The sequence below is a fragment of the Leuresthes tenuis genome, unplaced genomic scaffold (genome assembly GCF_036924035.1).
Source record: "Leuresthes tenuis unplaced genomic scaffold, fLeuTen1.0.hap1 SCAF_7, whole genome shotgun sequence".
NCBI lineage: Eukaryota > Metazoa > Chordata > Actinopteri > Atheriniformes > Atherinopsidae > Leuresthes > Leuresthes tenuis.
The window spans coordinates 10,571,423-10,592,792 of NW_027325361.1; the positions used below are offsets into that span (position 1 = coordinate 10,571,423).

Genomic DNA, 21,370 nt, shown 5'->3' on the forward strand with positions numbered 1-21,370 from the left:
GTATATAAAGACACTGCCTTTGTTATGTCAACTCCAATAAACCAACCGGCTTGTTGCCTTTGTCCTATTTTACACTGAAGGGTTGTAGGGAGGGAAATTTATTGTTTTTTGTCACAGTTCCTCCAGAGAAAAACAACTATGAAGGGAAGATGTTAAAAACATGTTGAATGAGCAGGAAATGAACAATTCACCGAATAGCTCTATCTCCTATAAGTCATCGTTTGTTAACCTACACTTAGAAAAATTTGTGCTAACAATAACTGATTCAAATTTAAGACCCAATCTGATGCTGCCAAGTATAGTATAAGGATTTCTGTTTAGACAATAACAAATATAAGTCAAGTTTTTTTTTATATTTAATTTACATGACTATAGTCCTCCTCATTTCATCAATTTTATTAGTAAATGTATTCAATGATAAAAGTATATATACATTTGTAGCAGAGTTCTATGCTGTTAACTATAGTTCAATATTCACATTTGTTAGTCCTTTTAGAAATACCTTTATGTTGAAAAACAGTAGAAGAATTCAGTTGGTGATTGTTTTAGATTTAGTGAGTGCACATCCCATCATCATCACAGAGACTGTATCGTCACTGTTGACATAAGGCTGCTGGAGAATTTATTAAGCAATTTATCATTGTCAAAATGTTATTTTTCTGTAAGCCCATCCAAGGTCCTATTTACACACTAAGAGAAGTGTTTTTGACATCTGGCTTTAAAGAGGCTTTTGGCAGCACAGCTAAAGTTAGCTGAGTATTCAGTTGTTCCAGTAGTGTAATGGGCTGTTCTGCATCCAGTTTCTGTCTGTTTATACAGCTAAAGGTTTCTCTGTGCAGCTAGCAGTCTGTTTGAAGCCAATGACAGTGTAAATGGGGCCTCGACCACCAATAGCTGTCGCTCCTTTGTTTTGAAGGGAGGAGGGATTGAAGCATTGGGAAGTCAATTGGCTACCTCGGTGAGACAACATGTGAAGATTGCTGTGATTTTTCTGTCTTATCTCTTTGGGCTGTGCCATAACGTCCTGAGTCACCCCTCTCCACCGTCCTGCTTATCACCTTGTCCTGAATACGACTTGAAGAACAGTACCGTGAAAGCTCAGCTGCAAAGTCCCAGCAAACATTTGAACGATTGTGACGTGATATCATCCATGTTTCATTTGCCAATTTAAAAAGTTCACATAATTTATATTAGTGCACTCATGTTACAAAATAAGAGTCTCGTACAGTGTCAGAATGTTTGCTGGACAGCTATGAAAAGGGTGATTTTACTTGTAGCAGGGTTTGACCCTGAGGTCTGAAGGTGCCCAAGTCGCATGCTTTGACACAAAAAAATCCTCCAGAGAGCTCCACCTTTTCAAACCACACTCAGAGCATGGCCACTGCCCCTCACCTGCACCTAGTTTTAGCTGTACAAATATGTTTAGAGGCCATCTGTGATTTCTGGCTCTTGTGTCTTTGGGTTATAGTAGCTACTTTTCTTGCCATACAGTAAAAGTCATTTTGATATTCACTCCCCTTTTAGCTACACTGTTTTCCAAAATGTTCTCTTCTTTGTGAAACTAATACAATCCACCTTCCTTTCCCTTTACCCAGTGTGATCTTCAGAACATGCACGGTGTTAGCCAACTGCAGCTTTACTCTAACATCCTGATGTGTTGTCACTATTTGTGTGTGTGTGTTTTAAAAGTTTTTCACCATCTCCTGAGCCTGTCTGGCTTGTCAAATGACTTTTTCACAAGACATTTGTTTGAATTTTTTTTTTTATTCAGGCATGGAGAAGACATGATAGTGACTCCATTTGCACAGGTAAGTCACATTTACACACATAGTTCAGCTCACAGTGTTTTGATTGTCCACTTTCATCAAAGCGTCTATATGTCAGCATTGACTCTGTGACGGGTTGAAGCTTTAATCTGTATATCAACTGTCCTAACACTGTGTCCTTTAACCTTTCTTTAAATCACAGTTTCACAGATGTGGAAGATACACATCAAAACAGTTTATGCTTTTAATTTTAGGATTTATGTGAATGCTACTTGAATTAGAGAATTAGAGAGGTAAATGAATAAGTTTACCAACTCTGGATGATGGCCCAAACATTATATGGACATTAAAAACAGAATTTGCTTTTCTAATGTACACAACTGAAAAGAGTGGTCACAAGTCTCTCTTCACTTGAAGAATATTCAGAAGGCAATTTTCATTAAGATTTACTGTAAACTATAAATAAATCCACACATTTTGTTAAAGGTGTTAGACACCATTATCCAATAAATGTGTTTTAGAATATGAGAGAAGGCAGTAATAAAAGTTTCATGAAGTTAAAAGATGTCAGTGTGCTGACTAGTACTTATTCCCTAAAGCTTTAAAACAACCATAACAGACGAGTCTTCAACCAAAGACCTATACTATGAAATTAAAGCAAACCAAAACCACTCTAAAGAAATCTGTCAAATCAAGGTGTCTAGTTTTACCGAATGCCAGTAAGATACAGTAGGTCTAAGGAGCTCTTGTACAAATCAGTAACGTTTTAGACAGACTTGGAACAGCCACAGCAAAGGCAGAGTCACCTCTGTTTTTGGGTCTGAATCTTTGAACATCTAGAACATCAGGTTGGTTGACCTCAGTGTTCTCCAGATAGCCCATTAAGAGCTTTTAAATCAGCAGTGAAATCTTAGAATCAGTTTTATAACAAACAGGAAGTCTATGGAGTGAGGCTGACACTCATTGGTGTGTTATAGCATCTTACTTTCTTGATCCAGTTAAAAGACATTTTGAACAAAATATAGACAACAAAGAGACAATTGATTTATTCCCACATGCAAACAAATAAAATAGTTTCGCCAAGAAGAATTAAAGGCACGACTCTGTTTTTCAGAATCTCTGGGAGGGAAATAAGGCTTTACCTCAGCTACAAGTCGTAATGGATAAAAGCTTCTTTCGACTACTCTACTGATCTGTCTGTGAAATTTTAAAACCGCTGTCACGCAGATGTTTTTAACTGAAGATTGATTGTAGGAATCTAAATGTCCAGGAAAACTGTCAGGATGATCCAGAAAGAATAAGAGACTTCTTCCACTGGCTGATAAAGGGTGCATCTTTCAGGCCTGTTAATACAACTCCTCTCTTTTTCCCTTTTTAGGTTCTTGCCAGTCTGCGGACTGTGAGAAGTAACTTTGCTGTTCTGACACATCTCCAAGATCGTGTGGGAAACAAGTAAGAACAGGAAAATAGCCTGGATGACTAACTGCTTGCTGTCTACTTTAATTTGCAAATCTCTCATCTGTTTCTTGTTTCAGACGACCATCAGGCGGCAACCAGCCACCCATGACTAAGCCTTGTCTCACAGGTCAGTGTTGATATCCCTGTAAGATGGGACACTGTGAGGTCATAATGAGGGTTACATACTTTCTTTTTCATGTCATTTTTTTCAAACTTTTAAAGGAGTTTGTGCAACTTAGCTGTTGGATTTAAAGCATTGTATTTTTCCGTACTCAAGGAAACTCTCGGGCACAAGAATCACGTAACACATTTCAGAGGTGGATGTTTTCATGCAGTAGCGGTCACATTTCTGACCTTCAGCATGTGCTTGTGTGACCTTTTAGAGGAGCCTTATCAGAAGCTGGCGATGGAGACACTGGAGGAGCTGGACTGGTGTCTGGACCAGCTGGAGACGCTGCAAACCAGACACTCAGTTAGCGAGATGGCATCCAATAAGGTGAGCAGGTGCCAAACTGTGCTTCTTACAGAGAAAGCTACAGCTTCAGTGACCCATCATGAGCTCATTGGGTCCTTGAAGCTGCTGCTTTGACCAAACATTGTATAACACTATACTAACGTACATGTCAGCAGCTTTTATTGCTCAACACCAAACAAAGGATCCATGTAGCTATGTGTCAACAGCCCTCACAACCAAGTTTGCATTTTGCAGGAAAAAAATCAGGTATTGTGACTCAGCTTGTGTTACCAAAAATGATTAGAGATTTTTGTCTTTTTCATATTACATTTAAGTAATATGTGGAGCCTAGAAGTGTTTTGAAGACATTCTGATGAGAAAAAGAAATCTTTGTGAGCATAATAGTATTTTGATTTAGCAGGATGAACAAACACACCAGGGTTCACGAGTGGTGCCTCCCTCCGCCAAAAGAGTTAATCAGCATCACTCCTTTCTGTTTCTCCCCTCTGTGTGACTCCACCGTCTTCCAGCCAGCCAATCGGATCCTTCTCATCCACCCAGCCTCTAAAACTAGACGAACGTGATTGGTCAGAGAAGGGGGAAACAGCATGCAGGGTTGGGAGGGGATGTTCTTTACAGCTTCTCCCTCTTTCCCTCCTTATATTTGTCTAACAATGGCTAGATAAAAGACCCTCTCCTACCATTTCCCATCTGATGTTAGAGCACATCTCCAGCCTCCCCCATCCCACCCCTCTAACCCCCCCTTCATCTCAAGGACTGCTGCTGGGATTATGGGAACTTTCATTTCCATATGGACTCTTTTTCATGTTCAGACAGTCCCTGCTGCTCATGGAGCAGGACTTGCTGTAGAGGGCAAATTACAGCAGATCACTAAGCAAGCAAACTTGGATTTTAGCTGCCACTAACACCAACATGCGTAGGCGGACATGCTTCAGTTGGCATTCTGGGTTTGTCTGTGCTGGAGACTCAGACAGGTGAGTGACAGAAAGTGCTGCTGGCTTTTCTTGTTTACAATGGGATCTATTGATCGGCAGTGCAGGCTTTGCAGGGGGAGTGGGGGTGGCAGAATGCTGAGTGAGCCAGGCTGTCGGATCTGACTAAGGACTACTGGATTCTCTAACAGGCTGAACACTGAGAGTGACAGAGAAGATGTGTGCGTTAATGGGAGCATGTGATCAGTGTTTCTTTGGTGAACTTTAAGAATCTTTCACATGCAAACATGTGTCTTTATGTGCTTGCACATGAAACTGAGAGAAAAAGCTAAAGAAACTGCAGCAGAAAAAAAGTCATAATAAACAGAGAAGGGTTATGCCTGTAACTACAGGATGATGCATGTGTTTGGGTGTACCCCAATATGTGTGTCACATAGTAGTCGTGTAACAACTACAGCTTTACTCCTCACCCACATCCCCTCCCTCCTCTCTGTCACCATGTGCTGAAGCTGTTACATAATCGGTGTGGAAACTACCGCTGCGATGAAATTCTGACGGAAACACTGAACACTTGTTTTTAATGACATTTTCAGCATTTATGAACAATTTCTTTCCCTTGTAATTTGTTTAACTTTACTGCATACTGTGCAGATTTCTCACACAGCTTTACTTTTTGTATTTTAAAAGCAGAACAAATATACATGTAAAATGTACTGATGGTCTGTCAGATACATTGCTGGAGTTCTACCAAATAAATGGAGCATCCTCACCATCTAAAATAAGACGCAGATTTCTGTGGTTTGAAACTGAAATGTTTTCCCATTCTTGTTTTATACTGGTTTTCTTCTGCTAACCACTTCTCTTAGTTTTTCTCGTTTTTTTTCATTTATTCATTTTTTTCAAAATGTTTCAAGTGTGTGACTGGATATTTAGCACCTAATCTTTTTTTACGGCAAAATTGTGATGTAATCCATGCAGAATGTGGTTTGGCGTTCCTCGCTAAGATAATCGAGGCCTTCCCTGCAAGAGACATCATCTGAACGTTGCTCCAGAACCCGTTTTTAGCATTAATGCTTCACAGATGTGCTCGAACCGTGTGCAGTATTTCATCCACATACCGATTTTATGAAATTTTAATTAATCTTGTTGGATGTGTTATTAGTTTCTTTCTTTGTGGATTCAGAGAGGAACTGTGTTCATAGTGAATGGCTTTAGAAAGTGTTCCTAAGTTTATTACAAGATACTTTAAACTGAAAGATCTTCCAGTTTCTACATTTAATACTCTGCATCTGCTCCTTTTCATAGTTAATACTTGACCTAGAAAACTATGTTATGCACATTTAATGTAAGCTTTTTTTGGAAACAGTGGGCCTTTTGCCCCTGGCCCCACCTTAATCTACAGCACCAACACCTAAGTGGAACATTTATGTACAATCTGCACTTTTTGAATTCGTTTGTTTAAGTACATACTAAATTATTTGTTACATTTCATCTGTACATATTTCCTTTGTTGTATTTTATATTTGCTCCTTAAATTGAATTTTTATGGTCCGTTAATGGTTTTTCCAGTGTGTGTCCCATAGAGCCAAGCGTAAAGGGAGAATTTTATTTCTTGTTTTATTTTTCTCTTTAAAACTAAGCATAGTTTTGAATCCTTTGAGCAATGTTTTACACCAGTCTCTCTCCCATCCGTCCTACACTATATTGGGATGAATGATAAAACACAATCTATGTCCTATGTCCACTAATTATAGAAGTGAATTTTTCTTCTGATTTCCACCAAATAAAGGCATTGAACTAGTTATTAGAAACACAGATGCTGTGTATGTGCAGTCCTCTTGAACTAACCACAGTTTTGGGGGATTTGTGTTGTTTCTTGCATGAATACAGTTTAAGAGGATGCTGAACCGTGAGCTGACACAGCTGTCAGAGACGAGCCGCTCAGGGAACCAGGTGTCAGAGTTCATCGCCAGCACCTTCCTCGGTGAGTTTAACATCTAGAAGACAGTGCTGCTCATGAGTAAAAACCTAATTAGACACTTAAACAATTGTTATTTAAAAAGAAACAATGGACACAATGGCCAGCTTATTTGATAAATCTGACTAAACCCTGTGATGTGTAGTATGATCTTTACAACAAAGTCTTCTTAAAGGATATAATGCTTGGTGTTAATGTAATTCCTGTATGGAGGTGCTGATCAAATATTTTGGAAGCTGTGACTGAGCTGTAATACTGAACTGCATTATAAAGAGAAGGGCTTTGAAATTGTAATGTAGCCTCAGTGATATAGATACAGAATATCTGAAAATATGACTTTTTTTATGTTATTCTGCATCATAGGAGAAATTTAAGTGTCTGTGGTAGAGTTAAACTATTTAAGAGACTCATTTGCATGATTGCATCACCTGATTTTACTGTATTGTACACATTAGGCATTAGATCAGAGTGTCATTCAACATGTGATAATGTTAGCATACATCCAGCATGCTACACAGTCCATGAGCTGCTGATAGAAAAAAAAGAATAAAGAAAAAAGAACAGATTAACTGAAGCTAATTCAGGAGCTTGTTGCTTGTTTGGAATTTTAAAAAAAGGCAGAAAAGAGGAGAGGGTTTTTTTAAATTAGAGCAGGGAGAAAGAGATTTTTCAAGAAATGATAAAGGGTGAGAATAAGGAGGAAGTGTACATGAAAGTAGAGAAATGGGGAAAAGAGGAAGGGAAGAGAGAAAGGAAGAACAGATAAAGAATGTTAAAAAAAAACTGTTGGCGAATAGGACAGATGGAGAAGGTGAGGATTTCTCCCCTGAACCAGAAGGAGGCGTGGCAGCAGACAGCATTCCCGGACACTTTGTGTGGCGTTGTCGTAGCAACAGGGTGCAATATTATTCAGCAGTGTGTTGCATCAATACGAGGCTCAGTCTTCAGCAGCCCATCCAGCAGGATGATCCAGCCGAACGAGGATGGAGCTGTCAGTCGGATGCCGTTTTGAGATGAATGCCTCATGCTTGGCTGCGTTTGGAAATGAACTCTGTGGCTCTGGGTATAAGGAAGAGGAGGCACTGTGAGAGAGGTGAGAGAGGCCAGACAGTGCCTCGAGTCACCTGCCATTCAGGTTGTTATGCATCTTTACCGTGGCGTGTGCTTGTATCGGGGCTCAGATCTGAATGTTGTTCAGACAGTCTGTGCTGCCAGGCTAATCAAAAATTGTGGCTAAATAGATGCAGAGGATGGTATGTGAATGCAAGGCAAAGCAGGTTGTCTGTAATGTCAAAATTGATTGGATAATTATTTCCTTGGTTTCTATAAAAATGGATGAGTCATTTCAACACAGCCGTGTCTGCCGGGACAGCACCTTAGTGTCAACAAATCATGTTGAGATCATGTCTGCTCTGTTGCTGGAAACCTTGTTTTGGTGTTTTCTTTTTATTTCATTTTATTGGAGAATTTCTAAAGGATTATAGTTCCACATATGGTTAAATATAATCAGTTTGTTTATGTGATTAAAGCTGTTATGATTTGAAAAATATGAGCTATTTGTTTGAGCTTAAGACAATACTGAGCTCCAGAGAAACTGATGGTTGTTACCCATCGTCCTTAGCTTTCTGCTGCTGGTATTCTGCAAATATAATCTTTCTATATGAGAAGATCAAACAGCTCACATTTAGATCCCCTCTTATTTTTTCATGTTTTTCATTGTTTCATGTTGTCAACATATGTGTTTTTTTTATTTTTCTTGTCACAGTGGAGCAATGTCAGTTGTTCACAAGGTCATTATTCTATCTGTGCTGAAAAGAAGCTCAGAATCATGCCGACTTCAATTAGAAACTTAATATACTGAAAGCACTGAAAATGAGAAATCTATCCCCGGGATTTTGAATTGGATATGATTTCAAATTTGTCTTTAGGTGGCTAAATCTGTACGTGAGACCGGAGCAGTTTAGCAGGACAACACACGGTACATGTAGTGTGCTGTTTGTTATGCTAAACTGTGGATAGGAAAACCTGAGAATGGATCCAATTTTAAATTAACTGGTTTATAAACAGATGTGTGTAATAACTCTATTTCCTCAATTTTCATTTTTACTAATGCATTTTTACTAAAGCAGAAACTTTCAGTATATTGTTTGAGTTATTTGAGTGTACCACCTGGCAACTCCTTCCTCATCTAGTATTTGCAGCTTTGCACATTAAGGCTCATGAGCTGTACAGACAGTTTTCATGTTGTAATGATTAGTAAATGAGTTATATTTGTGGGACACTTGCATAATATGTGTAGGAAGACTTGTGTATTTACACGCTTTAAGTGTGAATGCATTAAATTGGCTCGCCTGTCGTGTAAAATCCAGACAAACAAGAATCAATTTAAGAGATCAAGCCTTTGTGCATCATTTGCTTTGCCCTTCTAAAGTTTTCTTGATTATTCATAATGTGATTTTAAAAAATCATATTTAAAAGGAAAACTGAAAAGGAAATGCACTGTTCCTCCAGGTCTGAAAGGTAGATGCACTCATATATTTCATGTGGTCTGAGTGAGTTAAGATATTTTAAAAAATCGTAATTTTTTTTCAAAGTAAAAACACCAACATTTCAGGTTACATTTTTTGTAAATGTGCATTTCCTTCTAATTACTTTGGTGATTTCGGTTTTGGACAAAGCAAACATGATGGTGGTGTCTTTGAGCTCAGAGACTATTTTCTGAATTCTTATAAACGTGACGGTAAGTCATTTAACTTGAAAAATAAATCAACAAATCAAGCCCTAATGACAATAACCACGAGATGCTGCTTGATGTGGGAGATAAAACATACAGTTAGAGTAAAGTTTAAAGATGGGGATCAGTTCTGCTCTCCTGGCTCATTGGTACACAGTATATTGTATAATGCGACAACCTGTCTTCAACTTCATGTGTATGTGTGTTCATGTTGCAGAGAAGCAACATGACTTGGAGATCCTGTCTCCGCCTCCTAAGGAGAAGGAGAAGAAGAAGAGGCCGATGTCACAGATCAGTGGTGTAAAAAAGGTCACACAAAGCCCGAGCTTAGCACCAGCCTGCATCCCTCGCTTCGGAGTCAATACACCACACGAGAGCCTGCTGGCCAAAGTGGGTTCAAACAACTGACATGCCAATAAAGAGACACACATAGAAATGCACTGGTTTTTTTTTTACATCTCCTGTTTTTTTCCTCAGGAAATTGAGGACATCAATCGCTGGGGTATGGATATTTTCAAATTAGCAGAATATTCAGGAAACCGGCCTCTGACGGTGATGATGTACTCCATCTTCCAGGTAGGAGGATCCCTCTGCTAGAATATGTAGTCTGGAAAATATGATACATTGTATAGGTTTAAATGTTAGAAATATGTTCACAAGATAATTGATAGTTATTTTCCAAGGTGCTACATTCAGTTTAACATCAATAGATAACTGGTTACAATTCTAAAATGATCCAGATCTATTCATTGCAGACGTCTAAGTGTCACTCTAACGTTTATGTCCCTCTGTCATCAGTTCTCTCAGTGGTTGAAGTTTTATTCTTTTTTGTCCTCACTGACAGGAGCGAGACCTTCTTAAAACCTTTAAGGTGCCTGTTGACACCTTCATCACTTTCATGATGACCTTAGAGGACCACTACCATTCAGATGTAGCTTATCACAACAACATCCATGCAGCTGACGTGGTCCAGTCTACCCACGTCCTCCTGTCCACTCCAGCTTTAGAGGTGAGCTCATCAAGTTGAGTTATTTTGCAAATTACAGTAAGCAGTGATTGTTCTGTCAATTTAAAACCTACCATTCTCTGGTAGATTCATGGTTCAACTTGAGTCCATATTTGTTCTGAATTACCCTATTTTTTCTTCTTTGCTCTTAACAGGCAGTGTTTACTGACCTGGAGATTATGGCTGCTCTGTTTGCCAGTGCCATCCATGATGTAGACCACCCAGGAGTCACCAACCAGTTCCTCATAAACACCAGTAGGCTATTCTCTGCTTCTCAGCTGCCATAATGGAACTGGTATCAGCAAGAATTGAGATTCAAGAATTCAACAGTCAAATTACTTAGATACATAACACATGTCTGTAGTAGTTAAAACCATAAACGGAAAATAAAGAACATTGAGACAATCTAAAAAGAATGAATGAATAATGCAGACCCCTCAAACAGTTTGATTTATGGGGGGGGGTCACCCAGTCTGTGTCTGGCTTTACACAGTATTTCTAAGTAAAGTGGGCAACCATGAGCAGACTTTCAAATTGCACCGTTGAGTAGAATTTTGTTCCCTGTGTTCCATTGCCAAGTTTTTCATTATTTCAAACTGCATTCCTGCAGGTTCTGAGTTGGCACTAATGTACAATGATGCATCCGTACTGGAAAACCATCACCTTGCTGTTGGCTTCAAACTACTGCAAGAGGAAAACTGTGACATCTTCCAGAACCTCAGCAAGAAACAGAGAGACTCCCTCCGCAAGATGGTGATCGACATGGTGAGAGTGGTGCACTTCTTACATGATGGGCTGATGCCGATTTAAGTTGTGATTTGGCTTTAAATTCTGGTTTGGGTACAGTAAAGTTGTTGCTGTTTTTGCAAAAGACCGCTCATGCTTTAAAAAGGCTGCGGATGAATATATTTGCAACTTACATTGAGAACATAGACATTTACAAAATAGTAAGGTTACAGATTCCTTTTCATCTTCACCAAAAACAAAACACAGTAAAGAAAATTATGAAAAATTCCTATTGGTCTCACACAGAGTCAGGTTGTGATTTGGATGGTTTTGTTGCACTGGTACATGGGACTTTTGAGTTGGAAACAAATTCTTTTAAGTCAAAATGGAAAACTTATTAACGGCGATCACGATCTAAATAGTGCCAAACCAGACCTGAACATCACTCTGTTGCAGTGAAGCTGAGAGATGACACAAAAGTGAGTGTCTACTTTAACACACACTTCGTAGGACATACTAACACTTTGACGTAGCATCCTTTAGTACCTTTAAATCAAAGGTCACAGTTGTATTTGGAGACAGATCCCTTATGTTGAAAATAAAGACCTTTGAGTGAAACAGAGTCACTGAAGACGACTGTTTTTTGTGTTGTTGTTGTATACTGTCATGTTCTTGTGTAGGTGCTGGCCACAGATATGTCCAAACACATGAACTTCTTAGCAGACATGAAGACAATGGTGGAGACCAAGAAAGTGACGAGTCTTGGAGTCCTGCTGCTAGACAACTACTCTGACCGCATCCAGGTTAGAACAATACAGACTATTATGTCATACTTATGACACCTTAACAGCATACTTACATACATACATACAAAAGCCTAAAAGTAGTATGTAATACTTGTAATACACATTTCATATGTATTTGCTGCCCTTTCTACGGGACGCTGAACAGCCTTTATGTTTCTGTACACCTAAACATTCTCTCATAGACGTTCTTTTTTTTCCTAATTGAGAGCAGATCACTCATTACTCAGATATCATGCTGAATCTGTAGCTAATCAATAGTCAAAATACATTTAAATATGCAACTGCAGTGTGAAGGTGCCTCTGCCCAGTGGACATAAAAGTTTTTAAATCTGTACAGTGAGTTTTGTTGTGTTAAAGGCAGAATTAAACAAAGTTTTCAAAGTAATTTGTTGTTTAACGCCATAGAAGAACAACTTAAAATTGTTGGTACCTCTTTTCTGGCACACAAGAAGTGTTGCCTTTTGTATTTAGCAGTTTGTCAAAGGGTGTCGCTTCTGCAGGTTCTACAGAACATGGTCCACTGTGCCGACTTAAGCAACCCAACCAAACCACTGGAGCTTTACCGCAAGTGGACAGACCGCATCATGAAGGAGTTCTTCACCCAGGGAGACAAGGAGCGGGACAAGGGCATGGAGATCAGTCCAATGTGTGACAAACAGAACGCCTCCATAGAGAAGAGCCAGGTAACAGACTTCAAAAGAAACTTTTTCATACGTTTAGATAGTAAAATAGTTGCTGGCGATTAATTCAATGCCTTCATAGGTTGTGTGACATCCTAAAGAAGTTAAAGAAAAAATAGGTTGCAGAAAAAAAGTCAAATTTGTGTAGTTTGTATATTTTCACAAAAAGTTACTTTAAAACGACACAAAAAACAGCTTTGATATTCTGAAATAAAACGCACTTAAAATTAACTAAATTGAACACAATTATAGAGACCAGGTTGCTGTGATTAGAATAATTTAGTTCCTCAAACAAAATTAGAAACCAATAAGACAAAGGTGTGTGCTGAATATTGAGTGTTCACATGACCTGAATTAACTAGTGGAGGATGGTTTTATGGCATAAGAAGGGGCTGATTTTTTTTGTTTGTTTGTTTCTTTTACAAAAAGGTGAAGTCAGGGGTTGTCTGACAGTCTGAAAAAGCTGTTACTGTTACTAGGAAGGTTCAGTCATAAAATGTAAAGAGCACAGGGAGGAAGCCCATACAGTTACACATAGAGACCCAAGTCATCTGAATAGTGTAATTAGAGGTCCATAGTTCATACAGATGTAGTTTTACAATGATTTTCTCAGATCATCTTTTGCTAGGTTGGAGAAGCTAATGCACATCAGGTAAACTGTACCAGACATTTTTTACTGGGTGATATAAATCTAAAGATGAGAGGACACATGAAAACCATGTCTCCACAGCTGGTCCACATGAAAGACATCATCTGATCTTTACTAAACAAGCTTTTATTTTATAGTTATATTTTTCATATTTTCATATTTCGTAACTAGGTGGGGTTCATTGACTACGTTGCACACCCTCTGTGGGAGACGTGGGCAGACTTGGTGCATCCTGACGCCCAGGACATCCTGGATACGCTGGAGGACAACAGGGAGTGGTACCAGAGCATGATCCCACGCAGCCCTTCACCCTCAAGTCCCGAGGAGCACCATCCTGAGGTGGGACCAGCTGATGGAGCTGTGGGGGCAGGAGGAGTCGTAATATCAGGAGGAGTAGGAGGAGGGGACAAGTTCCAGTTCGAACTAACCCTGGAAGAGGAGGAGGAGGAAGAGGAGGATGTGCAGTCCGATCTGGAGAGCCCCTTAGAGGAGGAGTTCCAGACTGGTGGTGAGAGCCATCGGGACTCCTCCTCCCCGTCTCTGTCTCCAGACCCGCACAGCAGCAGGTACCGTCCCCCATCGCCTCATCCATCCCGGACCCTGAATCTGGCTTCAATGTCGGTGCGGAGCCCCCACCCCCACAGGACACTGACCTCCCCGGGTCAGGAAGGTGCCAACAAGGACAGAGAGCTGAGCCAGGAGGGCGAAGGAGTGGCCTGCCTGCGTATGGGCACGTAATAACCAGCACAAGCTGCCCTGCCTGATACACACAAGTGCAGGATGTGTGGAGGCCTGGGCAGGGCAAGCCTTTACAAATAATGTCTGTAAAATCACCACAGTCCCTTTACACTGGAGACACCCTCTCTGGAGAGCAGAGGAACATTCCTCCTCTGTCTTTTTTTATTTTTTCTCAACAAGAAGAATCTTTTTAGCCTCTGTCTGAAGCGTGTCTGAGAGGCCTTTATGTCCCATCTTGGTTTGATGTAGCTTTAGGAGTATTCCAGATTAAAACTGCTGCATTCAAACTGGGAAGAAGAGCGGCTCCTTAGGCCTGTTCTCAGGCAAAAGGTAAAAAAGATAAAGGAAATGTCTTCCTCCAAAATAACTGTGATGTCTGGACTTTAGCAGCGAATAAGGATCACAGCGGTGTGACAGGGTCTTGGAAACTTTTTCCACCATAGATTTAATTTAGGACATAGGAATATTGAGTCCTAGTTGGGAAAAGTGAGTATGATTCTTTGAGAATGATGTGTGAGAGTAATCATTTTAACCAAATACAGGATGTAAATGAGCAGTGAGAAAATCAATGGACATTAACCTCAGGGTATGAAGAGAAACACAAATCTAATGTAGCACAGATGTACCCCTAACCCCAAACAGTTTTTTCCTGTTTGCCTCCAAACAAGAAAAAAAATAGACTTTGTTCAACATGTGCGTCTCCAGATTTACTTAAAAACCCTTTAATAGAGAATTTGGCAGTTGAAGCAATCAAATACCTAAACCAGCTTGTGGCGCCACAGATATTGAACGCTGAAGACTGCACCCAGTCTCACCTTTTGAAAAGACAAAATACCCCACTTGTATCATTAATTTGAGCGTTATCCTTTTTTTTTTCTTTTTTCTTTTACAGTACCCAAGATTGTTTTAAATGGTGTTGTTTTAAAGTTCATACTGTTCCTTGTTGTACGTTTGCTGGTCTCATACGTGTTTATGTGCTTAAAAAAAGCATTTTTTAATCAGGGTGCCTCCGGTTTGTAGTAGCACTTTATCGTCTCTGCCGTTCAGCTCTTCTATTCAGTCACACAAAGGGCTTCACCTGCTGTAGGCCTACTGATCATAAAAGCAGTACAGAACATTTGACTACAGGTACCAGAAGGCGGGGCAGGAAACAAACCAGTGCTTCAGAGGCAGATTTGGTGAACCAGCGTCAAAGTTCCCAGCCCTCTAGTGGTCAATTTTGGAGGAATATCCACTAAAGTTTGCACCTCAGTTTTTAGAGCTGCAAGTTCAAAATGTCTTTTGTTGGCATACAAATAAGACCTTAAAGGAGTCTGATAATCTCTTTATGTCCAGTCAGCTTCAACATCGATCCACATCTTTCTTCCTCCAATATTGTTTTAAACAAAGTGAAAATTGATAGTGAAAACACTGTGCCTTCTAACAGTGCTGTGTCCTGACATAATTGCAACCCTTTTCAATTTGTAGCGTGTCTTATTTTCAAGGCTAGTGTATCCAGAATGTCATTGTAATAGATCCGGAGCTGTGAGTTGGAGAACTGAACCCTGTGAACTCGGTCCATTGAATGGAGGCAGACATACAAAGCATGTGTGAGCTCATAATTAGTATGCTAAGCCTCTCTGATTTGCATATTGTTATATGAAAAAAAAAAACATGCTCTTACCACTCCAAATCTAACTGAATCTCAATCAGAATGTTGCTCCCAGTTGAATGAATAGTGTTAAACATATTATGGTAATAACAGTTTCATTATTGTCAAATAATCCCATGCAAAGACCAAACCAGCACCACAACCATTGTCTTTGTAACAGCTCGTTTCTCTGTGCCACCAACATTTTTGGTCTAAAAAACACAAGATGTATCCATTCATTAGAAATAATCTATGCGTTGTAGTTTCGCTTTACTTGAGCCCATTTAGTTCCCTGAAATAGTCCCCAAGTAGTGAATTACTCTTTTTTTTTTGTTTGAGGAACATTTGCTAACATTTGCTGTGTCCTGCTGTTACCTTGAATTATCGATTAGTTTCAAATAAGACTACCTCATTTTGTGAGTGTTGTTTAGGGGAAAACATGGGATTTATACAGTGGGTATTGAACTCTTAGGTCTTTTCCTAAAGGCTTTTTCTTTACCCCAGTTTAAAACATCTTGAGGTTAAGAAAGGGCATTTGTCAAGCTTCACTTTCAATATTGCTGCAGGAAGAAATTATGAAATGAGATTATTTTAGTTTCTTTTATGAAGAATGGTCCAGCCTTTCATATGCTATGCTATAAAGTTTTCCTTACTTAGACTATTTGACCAACTTGTAACATGGCTGACTGATTAGATACTTCTGCATGATTAGGAACCTTCCTAAGTGAACAAGATTATTCAACCACAGCTCATCTTTCCCCGTCCTCTTATTGGCGTTTTTAACCAAACCTCAGCCACACCTAAAGTCTGGTGTGTGGTGTGACGTAAATGAGCAGCTTCTAAAAGGCTAGTTTTCAATAAGGTTTGTTTTCCTGCCCTGCCGACAGATCCTGATGTAGAGCTTGGTTTCAGAAACTGGTGACAGAAAAGAATCACCTGTAGTTTAAAACAGCAGATTGTGTCCCATCAGGTTATCAGTCTTATGTGGTAGATAGAGCGCAGCTGGAATAACAGCGTGCCACAAGTGTTGAAAACTCACAAACACCTGCCAGCCTACAATGCTGTAAATTTTTACACTAGAGATTTTAAACTGATGATTGTATCACAGTCATTAACTTTATAGTGTTAGTTTTTACAAATCATACATGTTAACAGTATTTAAAGCAGGCATTTTAATAGAATGTGTGCAGCTTAGGATCAGTTTCTTCAGCCCCTTGCTAATCAGATAGCTGAGACTTGAGAATGTGTGTAGTTGCAGGTGTTTCATCACTTTGACTGTCATGTCTCTCCATACTATGAACACATTCAGCCAAGGGATGTGTTTATCACCATCAATAAGGTAATCTGAAAAAATAAAAAATAAAAAAAAAAGACCAGGAAGTAAGCAAGCACTACAGATATGATGCACCTCCTGGTTAGGCAGTAGTAGGAAACACTAGTCTAACAGTATTTCATTAATTCAGCTAGTACACCTCATTGATCAGCTTCACTTTAAAGGAGAGATTTGAGCCTTGTGTGAAAGGACCATTGTGCTGTTTTGAGATGCTGACACTGACTGTTTGACTCTGACCCCTTGGAAATTTCAAAATATTTCTCCTGAGAATGTGAGAAAAACTACTGAGGAGGGGAGAGATGAATAATACACACTGGTAGATGCTTCCACTAACAGAACTGTCATTTTCTGTTAAAGCAGTTAAGTGGGAGAGAATATCAGCTTAAAGTTGGCTTCCCATCACTCCTTTAGTTTAGAATCATTCATAGACACTGATGACCAAACAAATAATGAAAAGGTCAGGTCAAACCTCAGCACCTCCTGCTTTATTACCCTAACTTAAGTGGCATCATACAGAGATTATACATGCAATTACTGCAAGAATCAGTTTTCATACAAATTGAATGTAGCGCAAAGTGTATTAGAGTGAATAGACCAAAACCAGAAAAATAAACCCAGTTCAAATCTGCTAAAGGATTATATTTTGAATTACACTCAATATAAGGAACTGCAAAATAAACTATTCAGATCTAAAAAATTTCATGTTTGTATGACGAAACACTAGACGCTGATAGTCATTTTAAATTCCAGAGGGTATTGAAGGCCCACGATCAAATATAAGTGAAACTAAAATGAAAAATTACTAGACTAAAAGTACAAAATGTACAAAAAAAAAGATTTAAAGTTCTATTAAAAGGTTTTACTATTTCATAAGCAGGAGCAATGCCAGAACCATGTCGATACCAACAGGCAGCCAATACAGACTTAGTTAAGCACTGTATTCATGAATTATTTTTGATTGTTGTCCTGCCTGTCCTACATGTGGCTGCCATAACTCAGTGAACTGGTTGTAAATACCATTTGCTCCCTTCTCCTGTAGCACAAGGTGAGTGTAAAATGTAGGAAGTCACAAGTTACCTTGAGTTCATTTTCATACAAATATGACTTTTGGGAGTATGTTAGCCCATCTAACTGACAAATATGGGCTTCTTGAAGACTTCAGATAGAGTTTGTTAGATGTCTACAATCAGCTGTCAGCATGTTAATTTCAGTACTCTGGCTTTTCACAGGGAAACAGTGCCACATAGTGTTAAATGTGTTTAAGAGCAGGAGAGTCCCTGCTTTTGCACCATTAATGTGTTGCACAGTTACTGCCTTCATTAATGGTCATGCCATCTGCACTCTCCTCCCACCAGCTTGTTGTGTAAACGTCTAAAGATATTTATTCTTTAAGTGTGTCCGTCAAGAGAATGTACTGTAACATAGGACATTTAATTTTTTCTATGTTCTGGAGCCTAAAAATCAAGTGTGTACACCTACCACTCCAATGATTGTCAAATGTTTTGCATAAAAAGCCAAAAGAGTTGCGGGAGTTCAGGGTGTTTCAAGTGGAAAATGCCAATAAATTATATGAAAGTGTGTCTGCCTGCGTTTGTTTAAGGCTACAACTATTCCATTTTGCTAAAGGAAGTGTTAGTCAAGAGTTTTATACTGGACAACTGTTTAATCAACGTTCCACATCCAAAGCCAAAAATAATGGCTGCCTTGGGATATCAAACTTTACATTTTGAATCTGTAAACAATAATGCGACTCGATATGTTCGAGTCGGCCATTTTCCTGCTGAGGAACATGTCAACTTCATGGTGTGCAGACACTTCTGCTCAGTTTAACTGGAGCACCTGTGCAGGCTGGAGGTTTCACACCCTGCAGAGGAAAGAAGTCAGGCAGTTATACACTTGATTTTCAGACAGTTTTTGAAAGTCAACATGAACAAAAGAGTCTTCACCTTGTAGAGTTCACAGACCAGATGGAAGAGGGATGATGTTGCCTTGTCTTCGTTCTCCTTCGTGTATTCCTACAACAATTATTCACAACCTGAAATCAGGCCCCAGTCTTTCAAGGACCCAAGTTGATGGCATTTAATTAGACTAGACAATGTTGCAGTTTGACATCCTAGATAAGACTGCAACATTACAGTTGTGAAAAGCAAAAGGGTTATGTTTGGACATGGCTAATCAAGTGTATGGGTTTGTCCAAACTTTTAGCAGATATTGTATATGTATTCCTTCACTTGTTTTACCCCATTAAAAGTGACCCAAGGGACATGTGTGTGGGCAGGGTTGAGTGCTCTGGTCATGGCAGCATTGGCATGCATCAGCTTGTATCCCAACTGTCCATCCACACAGAGGTCTACGCTGGACCAGGACACAGAGGGAGCGTACAGCTGGAGACACTGGTGACAGGACAGAGGCAGTAACAAGCAACTTTCAGTGAGGTTTTTTTTTTTTTTATAAAAAAAAAAAAAAAAAAAAAAAAAAAGATACTCACTGGTTGTGCAGCATTGAGAACATGTGTAGAGGATTCCATGCAGTTGATGATGTGAAATGCAAGAGAGTTTCCAGCTAAATGGAGGATACATGCCTGAGGACGAGATCAGTGCATCTTAGCATCTCTGAAAGCTACAAAAAAGGTGAAATGTAGGTGTTCACAAGCCAACCTCAATCATGTTTGCTCTGCATTCAGGTGCTCCATGCTGACAGATAAAGGGAGAATTTGCTGACAGAATCTCCTGGAATAGAAGAGAAAGGCCAGTCGGTTGGTGTGGTCGAGATTAGGCCCCTTTAGAGCAGTGCAAATTTAAATTCACTTTGGAGGGATGAGTGATGTACCTTAGCATTCCCATAAGGCACCAGTGTAACAGACAGGATGTCCTGCAGCATCATCCAGGTGGGAAACAGCTGCTGGGTGATAAATACTCTGCAGTCTGGACACAAACTCTCATAGTACAGTGTGACTTGCACAGGAGGAACAGTCTGGTTTGGCTTGACAGCATTGAGCTCCATGCACTGTTTCTGAACCTACAGACACAAGAGGAAAGCAAATGCCACAAGTTAATGCATTTTGGCAGGGCATTTGACATCTGAGCTCATTTCTGGAATTACTACAAGCATGTCACAAGGAAGGCATGATTCTTGACAAACAAAAAAAAAAAAAAAAACCCACACACACACACAAATCCAGTCTTGAAACAGTAAACTTGTTCCCATGAAATAGTCAAGGTTTCCATTGTATAAGTCAGTTTTACAGGCCTGAGCAGGCACTCATACAAAATAAAGAGAATGTAAAGATCTTCTGAGCCAGATTGTGTTGCGTTAAGAGCTGTGGTTGAAGACGAAGCAAACATTTGAGTTTAGGTATAAAGTTTAGTCAAATAATTTGTCTACATGAACTCTGGTAACAGTCCCAACACTACAGAATACAGTGACAGAAACTGGCCTTTGACTCCTCTTTGAGGAAGGAAAAAAAAAAAAAAAAACCTTTTGAGTGATTTGACCCAAAGCAGCTCTGGTCACATGAAAAACCTCTGGTGCTCAATTTCTGAAGCATGACTCTCATTTAAGTCCAGACCAGGGAATCTGAACTCCAGCCCAAGTAGTTCTTTGGGACAACCAAACAGAATAAGATTAAAGAGAAATGGTGGTGTTCAGCAATTGTCGCAAATATACATTTTCCCCACAGATGAAAATTGTTTGGCATCTCAGATGTTGGAAAAGCGAGACAACTTTACATTCATACAACAAAAGCTCGGTTATTTGATTTAGACTAAAGAGATAATGGGTCAGTTCCAAGATACTTGACTCTTTCTGTTCCTAGCAACCCTACTTTACCGCATGCTCAATATTTCAAGCAGTAGATGCACCCAGTCATCTTTCATTTAAAACTCTTAAGTTTCAACAACTTGTATTAAATTTGAGTTCACAAAACATCCACCTATAAACGGACTCGGTCCACTCACCTTACATTCAACCGCTATTTCCAGTGACCGACACCACTGAGATGGAGGATAACGACAGCCCGGTTTGGGATGAGATATCCCGAAACCTTGCCGGTCGGTACAGACCAGGAAAATCGCAGCCAACAGTCCCGACAGCTTCATGCTTGTTATCAGACGAAACCTCCGGGAAGAGAACGAGAGAAGGGAGGACTGATGCTACTCCTCCCCACAGCTGGCTAATATGCGCGCAGTCATCAGCTGATTAAGAACAGGTGTTGCACAGCCGTCTGACACCTAAGACTCACACGTGTTCAAATTCGACACAACGGCTTGGATTTGGTGACCAATATGAACAGCTTCTTTTAAATCGTCTGTTTTATATCACTGAGCATGATGAGGTGGGTTAACACGGCTACTTTGATATGTTATCAAATGACTTAGACCTAAATACATAAGCAAAAACGGGACAGCTCAACTGTCCAGATGGTGAAGTTAAAACGCCAGATGTCTGGGAGTTTCTGTCG

General features: G+C 39.6%; 2 protein-coding genes across 7 annotated transcripts in view; one reads left to right on the forward strand and one right to left on the reverse strand.

Moving 5' to 3' along the window:
* LOC140311740 (3',5'-cyclic-AMP phosphodiesterase 4C-like) overlaps positions 1–18,491 on the forward strand; it is an 80,405-nt gene extending 61,914 nt beyond the window's left edge. For 4 of the 6 annotated variants that reach the window (XM_072389233.1, XM_072389234.1, XM_072389238.1 and 1 more), the window contains 14 exons: positions 917–958; positions 1,772–1,808; positions 3,145–3,218; positions 3,302–3,351; positions 3,608–3,720; positions 6,522–6,615; positions 9,561–9,733; positions 9,821–9,919; positions 10,188–10,352; positions 10,505–10,604; positions 10,960–11,114; positions 11,756–11,878; positions 12,382–12,564; positions 13,382–18,491. In XM_072389233.1, coding sequence (XP_072245334.1) covers positions 917–958; positions 1,772–1,808; positions 3,145–3,218; positions 3,302–3,351; positions 3,608–3,720; positions 6,522–6,615; positions 9,561–9,733; positions 9,821–9,919; positions 10,188–10,352; positions 10,505–10,604; positions 10,960–11,114; positions 11,756–11,878; positions 12,382–12,564; positions 13,382–13,948 — 1,975 coding nt within the window. In that variant the 3' untranslated portion in view covers positions 13,949–18,491. The remainder of the gene's footprint in view (positions 1–916; positions 959–1,771; positions 1,809–3,144; positions 3,219–3,301; positions 3,352–3,607; positions 3,721–6,521; positions 6,616–9,560; positions 9,734–9,820; positions 9,920–10,187; positions 10,353–10,504; positions 10,605–10,959; positions 11,115–11,755; positions 11,879–12,381; positions 12,565–13,381) is intronic. The other 2 variants (XM_072389235.1, XM_072389236.1) reach the window with 1 other exon arrangement.
* Positions 18,492–18,620: 129 nt separating this feature from the next.
* On the reverse strand, positions 18,621–21,031 carry LOC140311741 (gamma-interferon-inducible lysosomal thiol reductase-like). Its single transcript, XM_072389239.1, has 7 exons — positions 20,868–21,031; positions 19,741–19,929; positions 19,569–19,640; positions 19,400–19,492; positions 19,152–19,304; positions 18,858–18,926; positions 18,621–18,775 (listed from the first exon to the last, which is right to left on the reverse strand). Exons 1-7 carry the CDS (start codon positions 21,006–21,008, stop codon positions 18,710–18,712), a joined length of 783 nt encoding a protein of 260 aa, XP_072245340.1. The 5' UTR covers positions 21,009–21,031; the 3' UTR covers positions 18,621–18,709.
* Positions 21,032–21,370: the final 339 nt, after the last annotated feature.